Source organism: Oncorhynchus nerka, linkage group LG12, assembly GCF_034236695.1.
Source record: "Oncorhynchus nerka isolate Pitt River linkage group LG12, Oner_Uvic_2.0, whole genome shotgun sequence".
Taxonomy (NCBI): Eukaryota; Metazoa; Chordata; class Actinopteri; order Salmoniformes; family Salmonidae; genus Oncorhynchus; species Oncorhynchus nerka.
This window is the reverse complement of record NC_088407.1, coordinates 65,324,512-65,342,662: the sequence shown is the minus strand read 5'-3', so window position 1 is coordinate 65,342,662 and position 18,151 is coordinate 65,324,512. Positions and strand designations below refer to the sequence as shown.

The window sequence follows — 18,151 nt, the reverse complement described above, 5'->3', positions numbered from 1 at the left end:
CTGAGGGAGGGTGTCCCCAGCCTGAGCCCGAACCTGGCCGACCCACTCCCGCATGGCCTCCAATCGCGCCAGGCGCAGGCGTTCTGAGAACACCACACAAAACAGGCATCCAGTAGGGCGCTCCACCGCCCTCTCTGGTGGCTCAAACCCAGGCATTGCATACAGGTTGTATCACAGGCTGTATCACAACCCATAAGGCTGCGCACAATTGGCCCAGCGTCTTCCGGGTTTGGCCGGTGTAGACCGTCATTGTAGGAATAGGAGCAATAGGAACCCCGGTGAAGGATAAATTACCCAGTACCTCTGCAAAAAACAGGGAAGACCCATGTGGGAGAATCAGGCAGATAAAAAAAAAACTCAACCAGGTAATGGATTTGATTTTTTATATTTTTGTTTTTGTTTTTACACCAACTGCAATTTTACCTAGCCGGTTTAATATCCAAGCAGTAAAAACAGCACTATATGATGGAGTAACTCCGTTAAGGAACTCCAAAGTTAATGTCTCAACGTAGTGGAAAGCCCACCACGATACTCTAACACCCTGCAGGGTAATTAGCACAGAACCCACGCCCATGGCATGGGGAGCAGCATGTTAAAGCATTAAAGCAATTCACAACACACACATAGAACAAGCCAGTCGGCAAGTTGTGTAAGATAAATTACAGTTTGTGACAGCAAGAGCCACAATAGAGTGACACATAACTCCTGATTATAGACCGGGCACACAGGTCACGCGCCCCTCGTCCATCCCCTGATCAGAACCCAAAATCCTTCCTCGTTCGGTTCCTGAGGTACAAGGACAGAGAGAAAGTTCTCAGAACCGCGGCCAAACATTTCAAGGAGAAAGGAGTGATCGTATATAGCAGGACGGCAGATAGCCTAGTGGTTAGAGTGTTAGTGTCCCCGAGCTGACAAGGTAAAAAAAATCTGGAATTCTGCCCCTGAACAAGGCACTAGGTGTTATTTCATAGTTTAACAATGTTGAAAACATAAAAAATAAAGAAAACTCTGCAACGAGTAGGTGTGTCAAAAATGTTGGCTGGACTGTATCTGCTCACTTGAGTTTTTCATGCTTAAATTCCTCCCCCAGAAAATAGTCAATGTATAATTCGACAGTCTTTTCAGTATGAGCCCATGTATCCATATCCTATTCAAAAGTATCAACTTGTTATTAAACGCTTGAGAAGCATGCCATGGGAATGAAGGACACATTTGGTCTTAAACTATTACACTGTGACCTTGTAACCATATCACAATGTCATGATCAGTTGTTGGTGAAGTTGGACCTTTAAGAAAATAATGTAGAGAGTGCTTTTAGTATTAGTGTATACAATTTGTTTTAGAAATGCATTTAAGCTAATACAGTGCCTTGCGAAAGTATTTGGCCCCCTTGAACTTTGCGACCTTTTGCCACATTTCAGGCTTCCAACATAAAGATATAAAACTGTATTTTTTTGTGAAGAATCAACAACAAGTGGGACACAATCATGAAGTGGAACGACATTTATTGGATATTTCAAACTTTTTTAACAAATCAAAACTGAAAAATTGGGCGTGCAAAATTATTCAGCCCCTTTACTTTCAGTGCAGCAAACTCTCTCCAGAAGTTCAGTGAGGATCTCTGAATGATCCAATGTTGACCTAAATGACTAATGATGATAAATACAATCCACCTGTGTGTAATCAAGTCTCCGTATAAATGCACCTGCACTGTGATAGTCTCAGAGGTCCGTTAAAAGAGCAGAGAGCATCATGAAGAACAAGGAACACACCAGGCAGGGCCTGAGATACTGTTGTGAAGATGTTTAAAGCCGGATTTGGATACAAAAAGATTTCCCAAGCTTTTAACATCCCAAGGAGCACTGTGCAAGCGATAATATTGAAATGGAAGGAGTATCAGACCACTGCAAATCTACCAAGACCTGGCCGTCCCTCTAAACTTTCAGCTCATACAAGGAGAAGACTGATCAGAGATGCAGCCAAGAGGCCCATGATCACTCTGGATGAACTGCAGAGATCTACAGCTGAGGTGGGAGACTCTGTCCATAGGACAACAATCAGTCGTATATTGCACAAATCTGGCCTTTATGGAAGAGTGGCAAGAAGAAAGCCATTTCTTAAAGATATCCATAAAAAGTGTTGTTTAACGTTTGCCACAAGCCACCTGGGAGACACACCAAACATGTGGAAGAAGGTGCTCTGGTCAGATGAAACCAAAATTGAACTTTTTGGCAACAATGCAAAACGTTATGTTTGGCGTAAAAGCAACACAGCTCATCACCCTGAACACACCATCCCCACTGTCAAACATGGTGGTGGCAGCCTTCATGGTTTGGGCCTGCTTTTCTTCAGCAGGGACAGGGAAGATGGTTAAAATTGATGGGAAGATGGATGGAGCCAAATACAGGACCATTCTGGAAGAAAACCTGATGGAGTCTGCAAAAGACCTGAGACTGGGACGGAGATTTGTCTTCCAACAAGACAATGATCCAAAACATAAAGCAAAATCTACAATGGAATGGTTCAAAAATAAACATATCCAGGTGTTAGAATGGCCAAGTCAAAGTCCAGACCTGAATCCAATCGAGAATCTGTGGAAAGAACTGAAAACTGCTGTTCACAAATGCTCTCCATCCAACCTCACTGAGCTCGAGCTGTTTTGCAAGGAGGAATGGGAGAAAAATTCAGTCTCTCGATGTGCAAAACTGATAGAGACATACCCCGAGCGACTTACAGCTGTAATTCGCAGCAAAAGGTGGCGCTACAAAGTAATAACTTAAATGGGGCTGAATAATTTTGCACGCCCAATTTTTCAGTTTTTGATTTGTTAAAAAAGTTTGAAATATCCAATAAATGTCGTTCCACTTCATGATTGTGTGCCACTTGTTGTTGATTCTTCACAAAAAAATACAGTTTTATATATTTATGTTTGAAGCCTGAAATGTGGCAAAAGGTCGCAAAGTTCAAGGGGGCCGAATACTTTCGCAAGGCACTGTATGTATGACTATATTTCTGACACTACAGTAGTTCACACATTTCATATTAATGTGTTAAAATGTGAAATTGTTGCAATATTGCACATTTTTCCACAGTGACTGACTATAGAAACACTGAAATGTTAGGACAATAAACAGGTAATGCTGTGTAAACAGTTTTCTCTTGAAAATACAACATCTAGATCAGTGGTTTTCTGAGGGAATTTGGACTATCCACACGGGCTACTTGTAAAAACTCATAATATCATAGGACTACTGGTCAAATGCACAAGGGGATACATTGGTGGTACTCTGGGCAGAGAAAATGTGATGGTTGGTACAGTAATCACAAAAGATAGAGATCCACTGCTCTAGATGTGTGACTATGTAATGACACACTAATTGATGCCCTTTACTGAGCGAGTAAACAATTGTGTCGAATGTCAATATCAGGCATGACCCTTTTGTTTTAATAATTATTCACAGACTTTATTGTAGTTGTAATTACTTTCAGTAATGTCATATTATCAATCATTATGAAGTAAGTAAATTATAAAATAATATGAACAATGGAAACAATATTAATGAAGAGGAAGAGGAAAACTTTTATTGTTTCAAAAAGCAAAGGCGCAGGTATTTCATACTACATACTCAATGTTTCACTCTTGATTTTAAACTTTTAAAACAATTGTGACAGCACAATACTGGTATGCATGTACGATTAGTAAGTGACAGGTTGGAAACAAATAACTTTTGAACTTTCTCTCATAATTAATGGCATTATCATCAGGACAAAAGCAAGGAAAATGTCAAGATGTAGACCTACAGTAAATACTGTTACAAATCAGCAGAGGATCTAAATGAATATATTAATATGTCAATCTAAATGAATATATTAATATCTCAATCTAAATGAATATATTAATATCTCAATCTAAATGAATATATTAATATCTCAATCTAAATTAATATATTTAATTCCACACAAAGCACAAATGTCTAATTTTACAAATTATATTGGTAAGACATGTTTCGCTTAAAGAAACTGATCATCTAGGAGACCAAGCTCGCCAGTAATGGCTGAGACTCGTTTATTGACATCCTGCAGGCTCTGAATGGCCATTTGTATGTCCCTGTCCTGCAGGAACTGATTACACTTCCCACCTACAGCTTGATAAAAGAGGCCCACAATCTCTGCCATTACAGTGCACAGTGGCTCCAGGAAGATGACAGATTGAGAGCTCACAACCATGGCAACATTAGCTTTGCCAGCCAAGACACTTAGAAAGTGGACAGCGTTCCTCAACTTCTGCTGAAAGCCAGCTATTTTCATCCGCTTACTCTTCATCTCCTTGAGACTCACATGGGTCTTCCAGATGTTGCCTTGACATTCTTCAATCATCCTTTCTTGCTCAGTCTTCTCTTGCTTCTTTGTAGCTAACTGTGAGGTGAAGGAATTAACCAAGTTCTGAAAACGGTTGACTTCCTCTTGTGCTTGCTGTGCCTGCCTATTAGCTTTATTTAGTTCTACTTCTCCAACACCAACCATCACTGACCCTGAGAGGGAAAGTCGTTTTTAGCATTTTTATCATGATTACTTCTAATATTTTGATGTTAGTACAGTAGTAGTGCTAGTAAAAAATATGGAAAATTAGTATTACTATGTGTGGTAGTTAGTAGTTAACATATTATCTGATAATCAAATGTGTTTTTATCAACTCTGTGTGAAATATATCAAAGAATAGCCTTTTTACCTGCGATGAGGCCTAGGATGGGAATAAACATAATCCCAATCCCAGCATTCCTTATTCCTTCGTTGTAACTTGCCCTGTCCCTGCACTCATCCAGAGCATTCTGGGTGGACATCTTGTTCCAGTTAGCTCTGTCTAATGCCTGACTGTAATTCTGCAAGGAATCGTTGATAGCTTGACGTTGACTCTCCAGATTAGCTAAACAGGTTTTCAGACATCTATCCTCAGACTCAAGCTTTCCTTTCTTACATGTCAGCTCCTCATAGTACTTGTCTACATGTGCTAGTTGTCGACCAGCAGCAGCTTCAGATTGCTGAAAGCTATTTAGTCCTTTCTGAATCTCTTGCTGTAGGGCCTTTGTTTGATCTTTATCAAAGTTGAGTAGAATATCTGCCATATCTCTGAAATTAACCATTCCATTTTTCAAACTAGGGACAACTTCTCTCAAAAAGTCCTCCTCTCTTCTTTCTTGTGACAGCATGGTGTCTGTTTAGAGGGAAAGTGATAACAGTTCAAACATTAAACCCTTTTTTTCATGACATCATAGAAATCATGGACTAGGTACTGTTAAGGAATGACGACAATACATATAAAATAGTTGTAATTTACTTTTAAATCCACTTTTAAACAACACTTACAAATTGAGTTATTCAAAAGTGTTTTGTATTGACATCAGAAGTACTAAACTTATCAAGTGACAAGTTTACATTAGACTCACCAGTCAGGAGAGGATGGTTCCCTTCTTTTGGTGAGGATGGTGTGTGAGATGTATTGCCCAGATGGTAACAGCTTTTATACTTTGCATGTATGGTGGTTGTTGTATAATATGTACAATACAGTTTAACCAATCATGTTGGGATCTATAAATGCTCATACAGTTTTGTGTGGAAAGCTTATGAACTATAGTTCACAAAATTATACTATATTTAAATCATACATTTAAAATAAGATTTGAAACTATTTTGCTGTCAGTACACTTTGCTGTCAAATACTGCTATTGTTTTGTTGCTGTTTTAATAGTCTTACTTCATAAGACAAAAACATTCAGGTGGATATTTCATTTTCATTGTACTTTTCAAGTGACCAAATATATTGATTAATTCAATCATTCAGCAAAATGTAAACATTTCTAGAAAAGTAGAATTGACTTGACACTGCAAATATGCAAATATGCAAATATGCAAATATAAATACCGAGGTAAAGCCAGTTTCAGGTTGGATATTCGCCTGTAGTTTTCCTTACGTCCACCAACAGCAGTTAAGGACCGTCAACATAGTGACAAATCAAATTGGTCAAATTTCAATAGCTCTATAAACATGACTCCTAACACTTTCAAAATTGGTTGTAGCTAACTCGATGGCATAGACACACATCCCGTTAGTTTGTCAATTTTCATCTCACATGGTTTTACATGCATTTTTCCGAATGTAAAATGTCAATATCTCCTTGGTCATGTAACCTGGTGACTTCAAACAAGGTGTAGAATGTCCGCTCAGTGGCCCTACACATTGCACACCCATTAGTTGGTCAATTTTCATCTCACATGGTTTTACAAGAATCTTTCAAAATGTAGAATTTCAATGCTCTGTTACGCCCTGATCTTAGATATCTCTGTTTTCTATATATTTTGGTTAGGTCAGGGTGTGACTAGGGTGGGTGCTCTAGGTTTTTGTATCTCTACGGTTTTCTGTATGTCCAGGGTTTTTGTATGTCTAGGGGTTTTGTATGTCTATGTTGGCCTGATATGGTTCCCAATCAGAGACAGCTGTTTATCATTGGGGATCATATTTAGGCAGCCCTTTTTCCCACTTTCTGGTGTGGGATCTTGTCTACAGTTAGGTGCCTGTGTGCACACTAGTAGCTTCACGGTTCGTTTGGTTGTATGTTGTTTTGTTTTGGTGAGTTTCAGTTCATTCAAAATATGTGGAACTCTATTCACGCTGCGCCTTGGTCTCATCATTACGACAATCGTGACAGAAGATCCCACCACAAAAGGACCAAGCAGCGTGTTCAGGAGGAATGGACCTGGGAGGAGATCCTGGATGGAGCAGGACCCTGGACACAGGCTGGGGAGTATCGCGGCGACATTAAGAGGAGTATTACCAACGAGGCAAGCATGAGAGGCAGCCCCAAAATATTTTTTGGGGGTGCCACACGGGGAGGTTGGCGGAGGTAGGGTTTAGACCTGAGCCAACTCCTTGTGCTTACCGTGGGGAGCGTGTGACTGGTCAGGCACTGTGTTATGCAGTGATGCGCATGGTGTCTCCAGTGCGCATTCATCACGAGGTGAGCCCGGTGCGCTCTATTCCAGCTCCCGGCATTTGCCGTGCTATAGTGGGCATCCAGCCAGGATAGGTTGTACCGGCTCCGCTCCTGGTCTCCAGTACACCTCTTCGGACCAGGATATCCTGCGCCGGCTCTACGTACTGTATCGCCAGTACACCTTTGTTAAGAGAATTATGTTCTCAGTGTTCATAAACTACTCAGTCTGCAACCCAGAATTTGTAAGATACTGGTCGAAATGAAAACAGACAGAGGCCCAGCCTACAATAGTCAAATGTTTATTCACGAGAACGTTCTGAAGTCCACAATACAAAGACATCCATTTTATAGCGGCGCACATACTTCCAAACAAACAGTAGGTATCCTGCGCACTTACTGTCTCCCTACCCAGGCGACATAGATTACAGAGACTGTGAGAAGCACTTGATTTATTATTAGAACCTATCCTCCCCAAGATTGGGGAGGCCATTTCAATATTTATTGAGACCAATCACAGTCTTTCAGATACCCAGTGGATACTGAGAACCCAAACAAGGTGGGAGCCAAGGTCAGCACCTGAATTTTGCTCAGACTGTCTGTGTTTAAGATGCTATAGAGACTGGAAAAGCCTGTGTGTCTTCTGTGTGGAGAAAGTGTGGCGGTACTGAAGAGTATAATCTGAGACATTATGAAACGAAACACGCGGACAAAAACAAGAATATGGACATGGAACAAAGGCTACAAAAGGCAGAGGAATTAAAACGAGGCCTCAAATCTCGATATTGTACAGATTTATTGTTTTACTGACTAAATGTGTTTAAGATACTGTAGAGACATATTGTACAGATATATTGTTATTGATATATCATTAATTATAATTTTATGATTCTAATCAATTTCATACAATTATATGGTTTCAGGGTGGAGTATTCTAATCATTCATTTAAACATATAAATCCCATGAACAGCCTTCACAGCCCAGTGCGTCCTGTGCACATATCGAGCTAAAGTGAGCATCCATCCAGGCCGCATTGTGCCAGCTCTACGCTCCAGGTCTCCAGGGCATCTCCACAGACAGGAAGCCCGGTGCCACCTATACCGGTCCCACGAATCAGGTTTCCAGTGCGCCTACACAGTTCAGTAAGTCCTGTGCCTCCTCTCCGTACTCGCCCTGAGGTGCGTGTCATCAGCCCGGTCGGTACCACCTGTACCGGTCCCACGCATCAGGTCTCCAGTGCGCATCCACAGTCCAGTACGTCCTGTGCCTCTTCCCCGCACGTTCTGAGGACTTCAGCTGAGCCTTAGAGCACCACCAAGTAAGAAAATATCACATATTTAGAGTTTTATTTAGTTCTTTTTTAAAAGTTAAAATTTAATTGTTTTTCTGCAATTATTTGTGTTGTTTTTGATTAATAGAATTTTTGCACTTTATTTTTGTATTTCAATCCAATTATATTTTAAAAATATTTCAGTTGAGTGGATGATAGAAAATTGCTATTATTGTTTTTTCTTTGAGCCCTGAGGTGCGTGTCATCAGCCCGGTCGGTGCCACCTGTACCAGTCCCACCCATCAGGTCTCCAGTGCGCATCCACAGTCCAGAACGTCCTGTGCCTCTTCCCCGCACTCGCCCTGAGGTGTGTGTCATCAGCCCGGTGCCACCTGTAATGGTCCCACGCATCAGACCTCCAGTGCGCCTCCACAGTCCAGAGCTTCCGGTGACAGTTCCCAGTCCGGAGCTTCCGGCGACAGTTCCCAGTCCGGAGCTTCCGGCGACAGTTCCCAGTCCGGAGCTTCCGGTGACAGTTCCCAGTCCGGAGCTTCTGGCGACAGTTCCCAGTCTGGAGCTTCTGGCGACAGTTCCCAGTCCGGAGCTTCTGGCGACAGTTCCCAGTCCGGAGCTTCTGGCGACAGTTCCCAGTCCGGAGCTTCCGGCGACATTTCACAGTCCGGAGCCTCTGGCGACGGTCCCCAGTCTGGAGCCTCCAGCGACGGTCCCCAGTCCGGAGTCTTCAGCGACTCGCTGCAGTCCAGATCCACCAGCGGTGGCTCTCCGTGCTGAGACTCCGGCGATGATCCACGGTCCGGTTCCACAGAAGCGGAGTGATCAGTGTAGGGAGCCGGAAGTATGTCTAGGGTTTTTGTATGTCTAGGGTTTTTGTATGTTGGCCTGATATGGTTCCCAATCAGAGACAGCTGTTTATCGTTGTGTCTGATTGGGGATCATATTTAGGCAGCCCTTTTTCCCACTTTCTGGTGTGGGATCTTGTCTACAGTTAGGTGCCTGTGTGCACACTAGTAGCTTCACGTTTCGTTTGGTTGTTTGTTGTTTTGTTTTGGTGAGTTTCAGTTAATAAAAAAAATGTGGAACTCTATTCACGCTGAGCCTTGGTCTCATCATTACGACGATCGTGACACACTCAGTGGCCCTACACATTGCACACCCTTTAGTTTGTCCATTTTCATCTCACATGGTTTTACATGCATTTTTCAAAATGTAAAATTTCAATTGCTCCTTGGTCATGTGACCTAGTGACTTCAAACAGGGTTCAGAATGTCCACTCAGTGGGCCTACACATCGCACACCCTTTAGTTTGTCCATTTTCATCTCATATGGTTTTACATTAATTTTTCAAAATTTAGAATTTCAATAGCTCCTTGGTCATGTGACCTAGTGACTTCAAACAATGTTCAGAATGTCCACTCAGTGGGCCTACACATCGCACACCCTTCAGTTTGTAAATTTAAATCTCACGTGGTTTTACATGAGTTTTTCAAAATTTAGAATTTCAATAGCTCCTTGGTCATGTGACCCAATGCACACTGAATAGCCTTCTATATTGCACACTCTTGTTTGTGTACTGTAAAATCACAAGGTGTAACGTACATTTTTCATAGTTTCAAATTTGCAATAGATCCTTGGTCATTTGAATTTCACACTTAAGAAGCATGCAGTGGATATACACCCAGTTTGCATAACCTCTAGTCATGTATCTTCTATATAGTTGTAGATTAATATTAGTATGACAATTAGGGGGTTCAGTCCAGTTTTTTGTTTACCCTTTTCTTTCATATTTACCTACAATAATTGGTCGTTCTAAGTACTTATTTTCCCTGTTTTTTTATATTTTTCCACAGTATCTAACTGTGGTACACAATAGGAGAGAGACAGATAATATCTCCTTTCGTCGTTAATATCAACCATAAAGGAAAAGTGCAAAGTACGAGAGTCATTGTCCAAAGCATTGTCCAAAGCAGGGATGGAGAGTGAGCTAGTGAGGTAGGCTGCAGTGGGTTTGCTGGTCAACACATATACTGAATATGTAACCACAGTAATGGTGGCCAGTAAATCAATGAATAAAAATGTAATATTGACAAATTTAACAGAAATTGTAGAACTTTAATCATTTCCAAAATGTCAACAGACACTTAACTTCAATTAAGTATGAAACATTTCACAGTTTAACTTTCTGGTTGATGTACATTTCAGAGCCTCTTCAGTGTGGATGGGGTAGAGCATACATTTTCAACAACAAAGACTGCACTTCCAGTTTGTGTTCTTTGCTCTGTTGAACTCTTTTGTCTTCATGCACAGCACATGGAACCACAGTTGGCATGCTGGAGCTATTGAAATTCTACATTTTGAAAAATGTATGTAAAACCATATGAGATGGAAATGGACAAACGAAAGGTGGTGCTATATGTAGGGCCACTGAGTGGACATTCTGAACCTTGTTTGAAGTCACCAGGTCACATGACCAAGGAGCTATTGAAATTCTACATTTGGAAAAAATCATATAAAACCATGTGAGATGAAAATTGACAAACTAAAGGGTGTGCAATATAGAATGGTAGTCAGTGGACATTCTGAACCTTGTTTGAAGTCACCAGGTCACATGACCAAGGAGCTATTGAAATTCTACATTTTGAATAATTCATGTAAAACCACGTTAGATGAAAATTGACAAATTAAAGGGTGTGCAATATAGAAGGGTAGTCAGTGGACATTCTGAACCTTGTTTGAAGTAACCAGGTCACATGACCAAGGAGCTATTGATATTTTAATGTAAAAAACAAGTTTGCACTTTGTTTACACTCCCTAACTAATTCAACTTGGAATACAAAATGCTGCTCACATTTCCACATGTTTATTAGCTTTGGAAAGCATATTAATGTCCAAATCGTGAAAATAAGACCTGTGCATTGTTGTGCGCAATTTTTCCAACATCATGACACTTATTTGGAGGCTGTGGCTTAAGTGGTTTGAAAGCTATTGAGGTTTGAAAGCGCGAATATCCGTCGAATATCCAACTTGAAACTGGTTTTACCTCGGTATATTAAATGAGCAAATGCCCCATATGGCAGGTATATAATCAGTGTGGACTGAAAATATCCCACAACCTAGATCATCAAGACCAACAATCGCAAATCCTCTGGAGAAGAGAACTGCTTAGTGGTAAGATGGAATAGCCAATAAACAATAACACGTGGAACAGAATAAATCAATAATTTATAGCATGACTATCTTGCTGGCTATTTGGCTTGTTTTGCGCTGTTTCAACTGTCATGTTCTGCATTTAGATTGATTGCTTTTCTATTGCCGTTAAACTGCTTGCCACACAATTTGCCAATTTGCAAAGTGTATCCAGTTCAAAGCTATTTAGTTATTTTTTCTCTTCTGTGAAACGCTTAAAATTAGGAATATAACGTATGTTATCAAAGCAACTTGTTAAGAATTTCAACATAATGATAACTACTTTTGTCGGCAGTCTTCACAGTCCAGGTCTCTTTTGAGAGACCAATTTATGACTAATATATTATTTTTCTACTAGCATTACGATATTTCCAAACTCCTTGCCAGGTTATTCTGGATATTGGTGAATAACCAGTTAACAAATTTAAGAATGGGTTGTATGAAACAACATCCCAGGAAAAGTTGAAAATTAGCGAAAATGTTTAGATATTTGTAGAGAAAAAACACAGACAGTACAAAAACATTTTTTTTAATGTTTAACTCTTAACGATGTCTAACATTAGTGGACCAAGTTTAATAATTTTATCATTAAGTTCATACAGTCCAATGTTTAATTTTCCATCTATCATCATTTTAAGTCAAAGAAAAAGAACATTCTCCATTAACCATGGTTTAGTTCAAGTTTATGATACATTTAGATAATTGTGTGGTAACACTTTATAACGTTCAGTAATAAACCATTTGTAAAACATTTTCAGTTTGCTCACAATTGATGAATCATTACTCCCATATTTGTAAATGTTAGTAAGCTGGTTATTCACACATTTGTAAACAATTGTTTAATTATGTTTTAATGATTCATAAGATCATTCATAAGATGTTTAATGTAAGTCCTTATAAACTATTTACTAATCATTAATAAAGATTTTGCAGTCCCTAATCTGAAGTAAGGGTTAAATTACTACTTTAAAAGTACTTTATAAATGTTTTGAGTGACCAGTGTAATTTATTACAAAAATATGGACATGCCACTGGTAGACATTCGAGCAGTACCTGATGCTCCTTAATTAAGGTCTCAAAAATGTCCTAGAACATATCAAAGGTAATAGACTAATCACACAACACAGGATGTGTAAGGAAATGTATCAAATATTTGATTCACTAAAGCTGTTGTAAAACAACTGTTGCAAGGACATGAAGAAGTGTTGTATTGCGAAGGTTTTGCTAATGTATCACCTCGGAGAACGCAAACTATTCATAAAAAGGGAAATGCAGCCTACACACAGGGGCATCATGCACCCATTATTTTTAGAGAGGGCATGAAGTAAGTGAGGATGGAGGAGAGATAGGAGGATCATTTTTTCATTTTTCAAACAGGTGAAAAAGTTTTTTTCCCTGCAATCTGCACACACTAGAGCAGGGTTCTCCAACCCTGTTCCTGGAGAGCTACCGTCCTGTAGATTTCCGCTCCAACCCAAATCTAGCACACCTGATTCTAATAATTAGCTGGTTGATAAGCTGAATCAGGTTAGTTACAACTGGGTTAGAGCGAACTCCACCCTTGCAAGGGGGGGTCAGAGAAACTATGTTACGCCAGTGACTTTAAGGAGCATCAGGTATCAGATACAGTGTGCCCCCTCTGCAAAATACCACTGACAGATCTTTAAAAAAATATCATGATAAAACGTGGGCTTAAAAAGTTAAGTACAGTAGTAATTCATTTAACACCTGAACATTTTTAAAACAGGACAAATCTGAGGGGGCACGTGTCCCTTGCGGGCATGATGCTTCTCCCTACAGACAACAACCGGCCAGACCGGCCAGTTTTTCTCTAGTGGATTGTTATTCCTTCATTACTAAACTCTTGGAAAAAAGGGTTCCAAAAGGGTTATTCAGCTGTCCCCATAGGAGAACCCTTTTTGGTTCCGGCTAGAACCCTTTTTGGTTCCAGGTAGAACCCTTTTGGTTCGATGTATAAGCCTCTGTGGAAAGGGTTGTATATGGAACCCAAAGGTGTTCGACCTGGAACCGAAAAGGGTTCTTCGAAGGGTTATTCTATGAGGACAGCCGAAAAACTATTTTAGCTTGTACTAATATGTGATTGCCATTTAAAGGTACATGTATTTGCAGATAGACATGTTACAGTACATGCGTAGGCCTAACCTTGAAATACTTCCAGTTCTTCAGTCTTTTGACCTCAGAGTATTTTCACACTTTGCTTTGTTGGACTGCACTGTTAGTGGGCCTTTAAAGATAGTAACCCTTCAAGCTAATGGGATAGTTCAGCAAAATATGTTTTTCCTCACCTTGTAGTCTGTGGACTGCTCTAAGGAGTAACTGCATTCCACTTCACTTCACAAGTCACTGCCAACAAATGCTAATGTTAGCATTTTCAGACAAAACTTTACTCAGCATAGAGTGTGTATGAAATTACACATCACACTACTACAACATTGTGACTGTTTTGGAATAAAATTAAGTTATAAGTCATGAGAACCTGGTAATTATTGTGTGAATAACTCCCGACTAAGGGCTGCTCTAAGGCTGTTCTAAGTGAAGCCGGAGGGCCGGGGAAACAACCCTTAGGAGGGTGTTATTCACGATAATTCCCAGGTTCGAGGGCCTTATTGCTTTTATAAAACGATTGCCAATTTATTATAAAAAGATTAATGACATGTTTTCATGAAAAACTTTATTTTAATGAGTAAATTTGTTTTACTTAATCCTTCCACCATACAATATAGTCCAGGCAAAATCCAGTCGTTACTTCTGAGATTCTGAAGTTGCTAGCCAAATGAGCTGGTTGTCCATTGTATTGGCATGGACATTCTAAGCAAAAAAGTTGCTATGGAGGTTAGCTACTTTTCCTTTGCTAGCTGGCCAACTAAAGCTAACACACAATCACATCAAGCAGCTAAAATTACAGCAAATTTTATGCATTTTCTATTGCCATTTCTTTGGATATATCAATTATAATGATCCTGATAAATGAATCACCTTAGTTGAGAAAAGCTGTCAGTCTTATCATATGCATGGCATGGGGGAGATCGCAAAAAAAACTGCCTAATTGTTGCACAGGTCAGAGAGGCATGCAGTAAGGTTTAGACAACAAGTAGCATGGATAAATATTGTCTAGACGCTTCTTTTCAGAGGAGATTAAGTTTTTAAATTGCCTGGCTGGTCTGTGGGACAGTGGATGCGTATTGATAAATCAAATGGAACTGTTAACAGGCGTTACGGGATTGTGATGAATAACTCACGGCTGTCAAACAATCAGCATCCAGGATCCAAATAACCTGTTTTATAATGTTAAATATATTTGCTTAATATTTGCTTTATTCTTTAAACATTTATATGTTTTACGGGACATTTTGAGACCTTAAGGAGCATCAGGTGCTGCTGGAATGTCTACCAGTGACATCATCCATCTTTTTGTGAGAAATTACACTGGTCATTCAAAATGTTAATGAAGTCTTTATAAAGCATACATACTGTAGAGCTTACTATAGACTAGGGACTGCAAACAGACTGATAATGTTCAGTAAATGGATTATAAAGACCTATATTAAACATCTTATGAATGATCTTATGAGTCGTTAATGCATCATTTAAAAGTAGTTTATAAATGTGTGAATAACTAGCTTCATAACACATGTGGGAGTAATGATTAGTACATTGTGAGCACACATTTTGTAAATGCCTTATATATGGTTTATTACCGAACATTATTATAAAGTGATACTGATTTTGCTTCTTCGCAGCGTAAATAGAAATGTCAATAGTAAATACGTTGTTATATATCCTTAGGATCCATGGCATCCAAGGAGCTCATCAAAGCTACAAGTAGCTTAACCAAGGCATCTCAATGCAGAGAGGACACTGCAATCCTTACTCAAGCTCATGCTAACTGGGAGAACTACTTGACTCCAGCCCCAATGTCAATAGCCTTCCTGGGTGAGCTAGTCTTCATCTCCTCCAACCAAGACTTCTCTATCAGGGATGGAAATCCAGAAGGCGGATTCAAGTTCATCAAATATCCTGATTCATTCCGTGCCTGTCTCATGCAGGTGTGCAATTCAGGTTGGCGAGCCTTTAACCAAGCCCACAAGAGCATGGACCAGATTTTCTTACACACACAAAATGTGCCAACATTCATCAAGAGAACTGTACATATACTTCTCCAGAATGATGATGTACTTGTTAAAAGCCTTCTCCCTGATACATTAGATAGCATTGCCAACATATCAACCAGCTGTGTAGAACTGGCCAAATCTGTTGAAAGTAAGTTCCTTGATGTCACTGAATTGATTACAGAGCTTCTAGAGACCTGCACATGCGCCAAACAGAAATATGGCAGTCACCTGAAAGAGGTTAGGGAGATGCTGGAGAAAGAAAAATGCAAGAAAACCACACTACAGGAGGAAAATAAACAAGCTGAAGAGGCATTTAAGAAATATGGCAAGAAGCTTGAAGAGGCTAATAAAAACTTCCAAAAGGCTATCGACTCCATGCCGTCAGGATGGGACATCATCGGAATGAACTTTGTAGAGGGATTCACCAATTTGGTTAACACTTTAATTGGAGGAGCAACAAATGCCACAATTGCAGCGGACAGTAGTGATACACATACAAAATATGATACTTCAGGAAGTCCAAAAGACATGTTTGCAACAAACAATATAGTTAGCAAGTCTTCTATGCTTCTTGCTATTGCCCAATCCTTAGTTGGCCTTATTCAAAAGGATCAAATCGAATGGTCAAAGTTTTTAGATGAAAAGACAGGACAGTTGATTATTGATTGGTTGAAGACACGAATCGAAGAGGTGCAGTCAAACATAAAAGACGTAGACCAATGTCCCGCAAAACTTCAGGCAGAGAACATTTGTGAACAGGGCATTACCATCTGCTCTGACCTAAGTGCATTGGCTCCTGAGGGCAAGCATGACGATGAGGCCAAGAACAAAGAACTGATCCAGAGAATCAGAAGCTAATGACCTCTGCACAGAAGTTTGATTCCTCAGGAAAAAAATACACAAAAACATCTGCCTTTTCTGTTAATCCGCCCGGAATGAGCAAAGCACGAAGCGCAAGCTCAGGATCTGCAAGTCAGACTGCGACAGAAAATGCCCACTTCCGCATAGAGCAGATGAAAGCCCAGCTTGCACTAGCCAGCGAGATGTATGAAAAATCCCTGGAAAAAATGGAGGAAAAGAAAATAAGGCTAGCCGAAACCCTCAACAAAATGAGACAACTTCATGTAGAGGAAATTGACTTTGACACCACCATCAGGATTCTGGCTGAAGGTCTAAATGCAATGGGAGAGCTGCAGGAGAAATGGCAAAAGATGGTGCAATTCTTCCAGATGGTGTCAAACATCATTGACACCTGTCTGAAGACATCCCTGCAGGATTTTGTCAAAACAGCCAGGAATCCACACCTGAAATATGACTCAAGTATGTTCTTGAAGGATATGATATACCAACAGGCATTTCAAGCTTCCAACATTGCACACCTGGTGAATATGATCTCTGGAACCTACACTGAGGTCTCCAGCAAGTACTTGATGGACAGAGTTGGCAGCCTAGGAAGACTCATGGCTTTGGATCCCAAAGACCCACGTTTCAAAGTTGAACGGCAAATATTCGCTGCATCTTGTGATGACGCCGAACATGAAATCAAAGCTCTTGTCCTGAAGAACAAGGAACTTCACAAGGCAAGGACCAAAGCAAGACTTGAGAAAATTGAATATGAGCTAAATGCAGTATTACCCCCACCATCTGAAAAGGAAACAAATAAACTGCGAGAGATAGTGGCCTCTGGATTCCAGGACAACCCACAGGATATTGATCAGTTTGAATGAAGATTTATGGAGGTAGTTGAGTCTAATCAATCTCTCCCCCCCCCATCCCATGCCTTAAAGACTGTGTTCACACATGCAGCCCAATTCTGATGTTTTGCCCATTTATTGGTGAAAGAGTTGATCTGATTGGTCAAACGACCAATTTGTGGAAAAATATCAGAATTGAGCTCTCTGTGTAAAATCAGTGCATGGAACTGCTTTATGGAAACTAGCTGTGCCTTTTGCAAAAATCTGAATGTTTTATACATTTTTTGTTGTTGTTGCTGTTTGGATAACATTTGGATAATATTCAAGTAGGCTACTGTATATCTTCCTATACTAATAATAGCCAATGAGAATATGATTAAGGCAGGAGACTCCAACTATATGATTATTGGTAATAAATCCTTATTCAAAAATAAAACTTTATAAAATGCCAAACCAATGAAACGTGTCATGTAGATGCCCAGCCTTCATCTTCCATGGCTTAGTCTCTTAGTATGTTGTCAACATTTATTTTCTTGAATTATTGTATTATTTCTACTGATAAATCAATTTTAGTCCAATATTTGTTTTTTTATTTCAATGACAAAAAAACACTTATTTTCTTATTAAAGTAAGATATATTTTGCATGTGTGTTTGTGTTAAATAAATTGTGATCTGTTTTTTTTTTGTGGGGAGGATGTAGTTAAAAAGATTAACAATGTCACGGATGTTGAATTTATTGCTTAATGCATGTTCAATAAAGTCAAGTGTTAAAGCTGGGGTATCAGTTGTAATTGGTGATAAATTCTATTCAGACAGTATACTGGTGTCACTGGAATTTCATCATGCCTATTAATTATACATT

The 18,151-nt window shown here is 39.8% G+C and overlaps 1 protein-coding gene and 1 pseudogene across 1 annotated transcript; one reads left to right on the top strand and one right to left on the bottom strand.

The window, feature by feature from the left end:
* Positions 1-3,556: 3,556 nt before the first annotated feature.
* On the bottom strand, positions 3,557-5,544 carry LOC115138996 (uncharacterized). The gene is made up of 3 exons (XM_029676172.2): positions 5,445-5,544; positions 4,730-5,212; positions 3,557-4,532 (listed from the first exon to the last, which is right to left on the bottom strand). The coding sequence occupies exons 2-3, from the start codon at positions 5,205-5,207 to the stop codon at positions 4,012-4,014; spliced, it is 999 nt and encodes a 332-aa protein (XP_029532032.1). The 5' UTR covers positions 5,208-5,212; positions 5,445-5,544; the 3' UTR covers positions 3,557-4,011.
* A 5,795-nt stretch (positions 5,545-11,339) lies between these two features.
* On the top strand, positions 11,340-18,068 carry LOC115138613 (uncharacterized; annotated as a pseudogene).
* Positions 18,069-18,151: the final 83 nt, after the last annotated feature.

Excerpts from the sequence above, each read along its gene's own strand:
- LOC115138996 (XM_029676172.2), bottom strand. The coding sequence starts at position 5,207 with ATGCTGTCACAAGAAAGAAGAGAGGAGGACTTTTTGAGAGAAGTTGTC. Across the intron at positions 4,533-4,729 it reads CATCCTAGGCCTCATCGCAG|GGTCAGTGATGGTTGGTGTT; the intron begins GTAAAAAGGCTA and ends TTTCCCTCTCAG.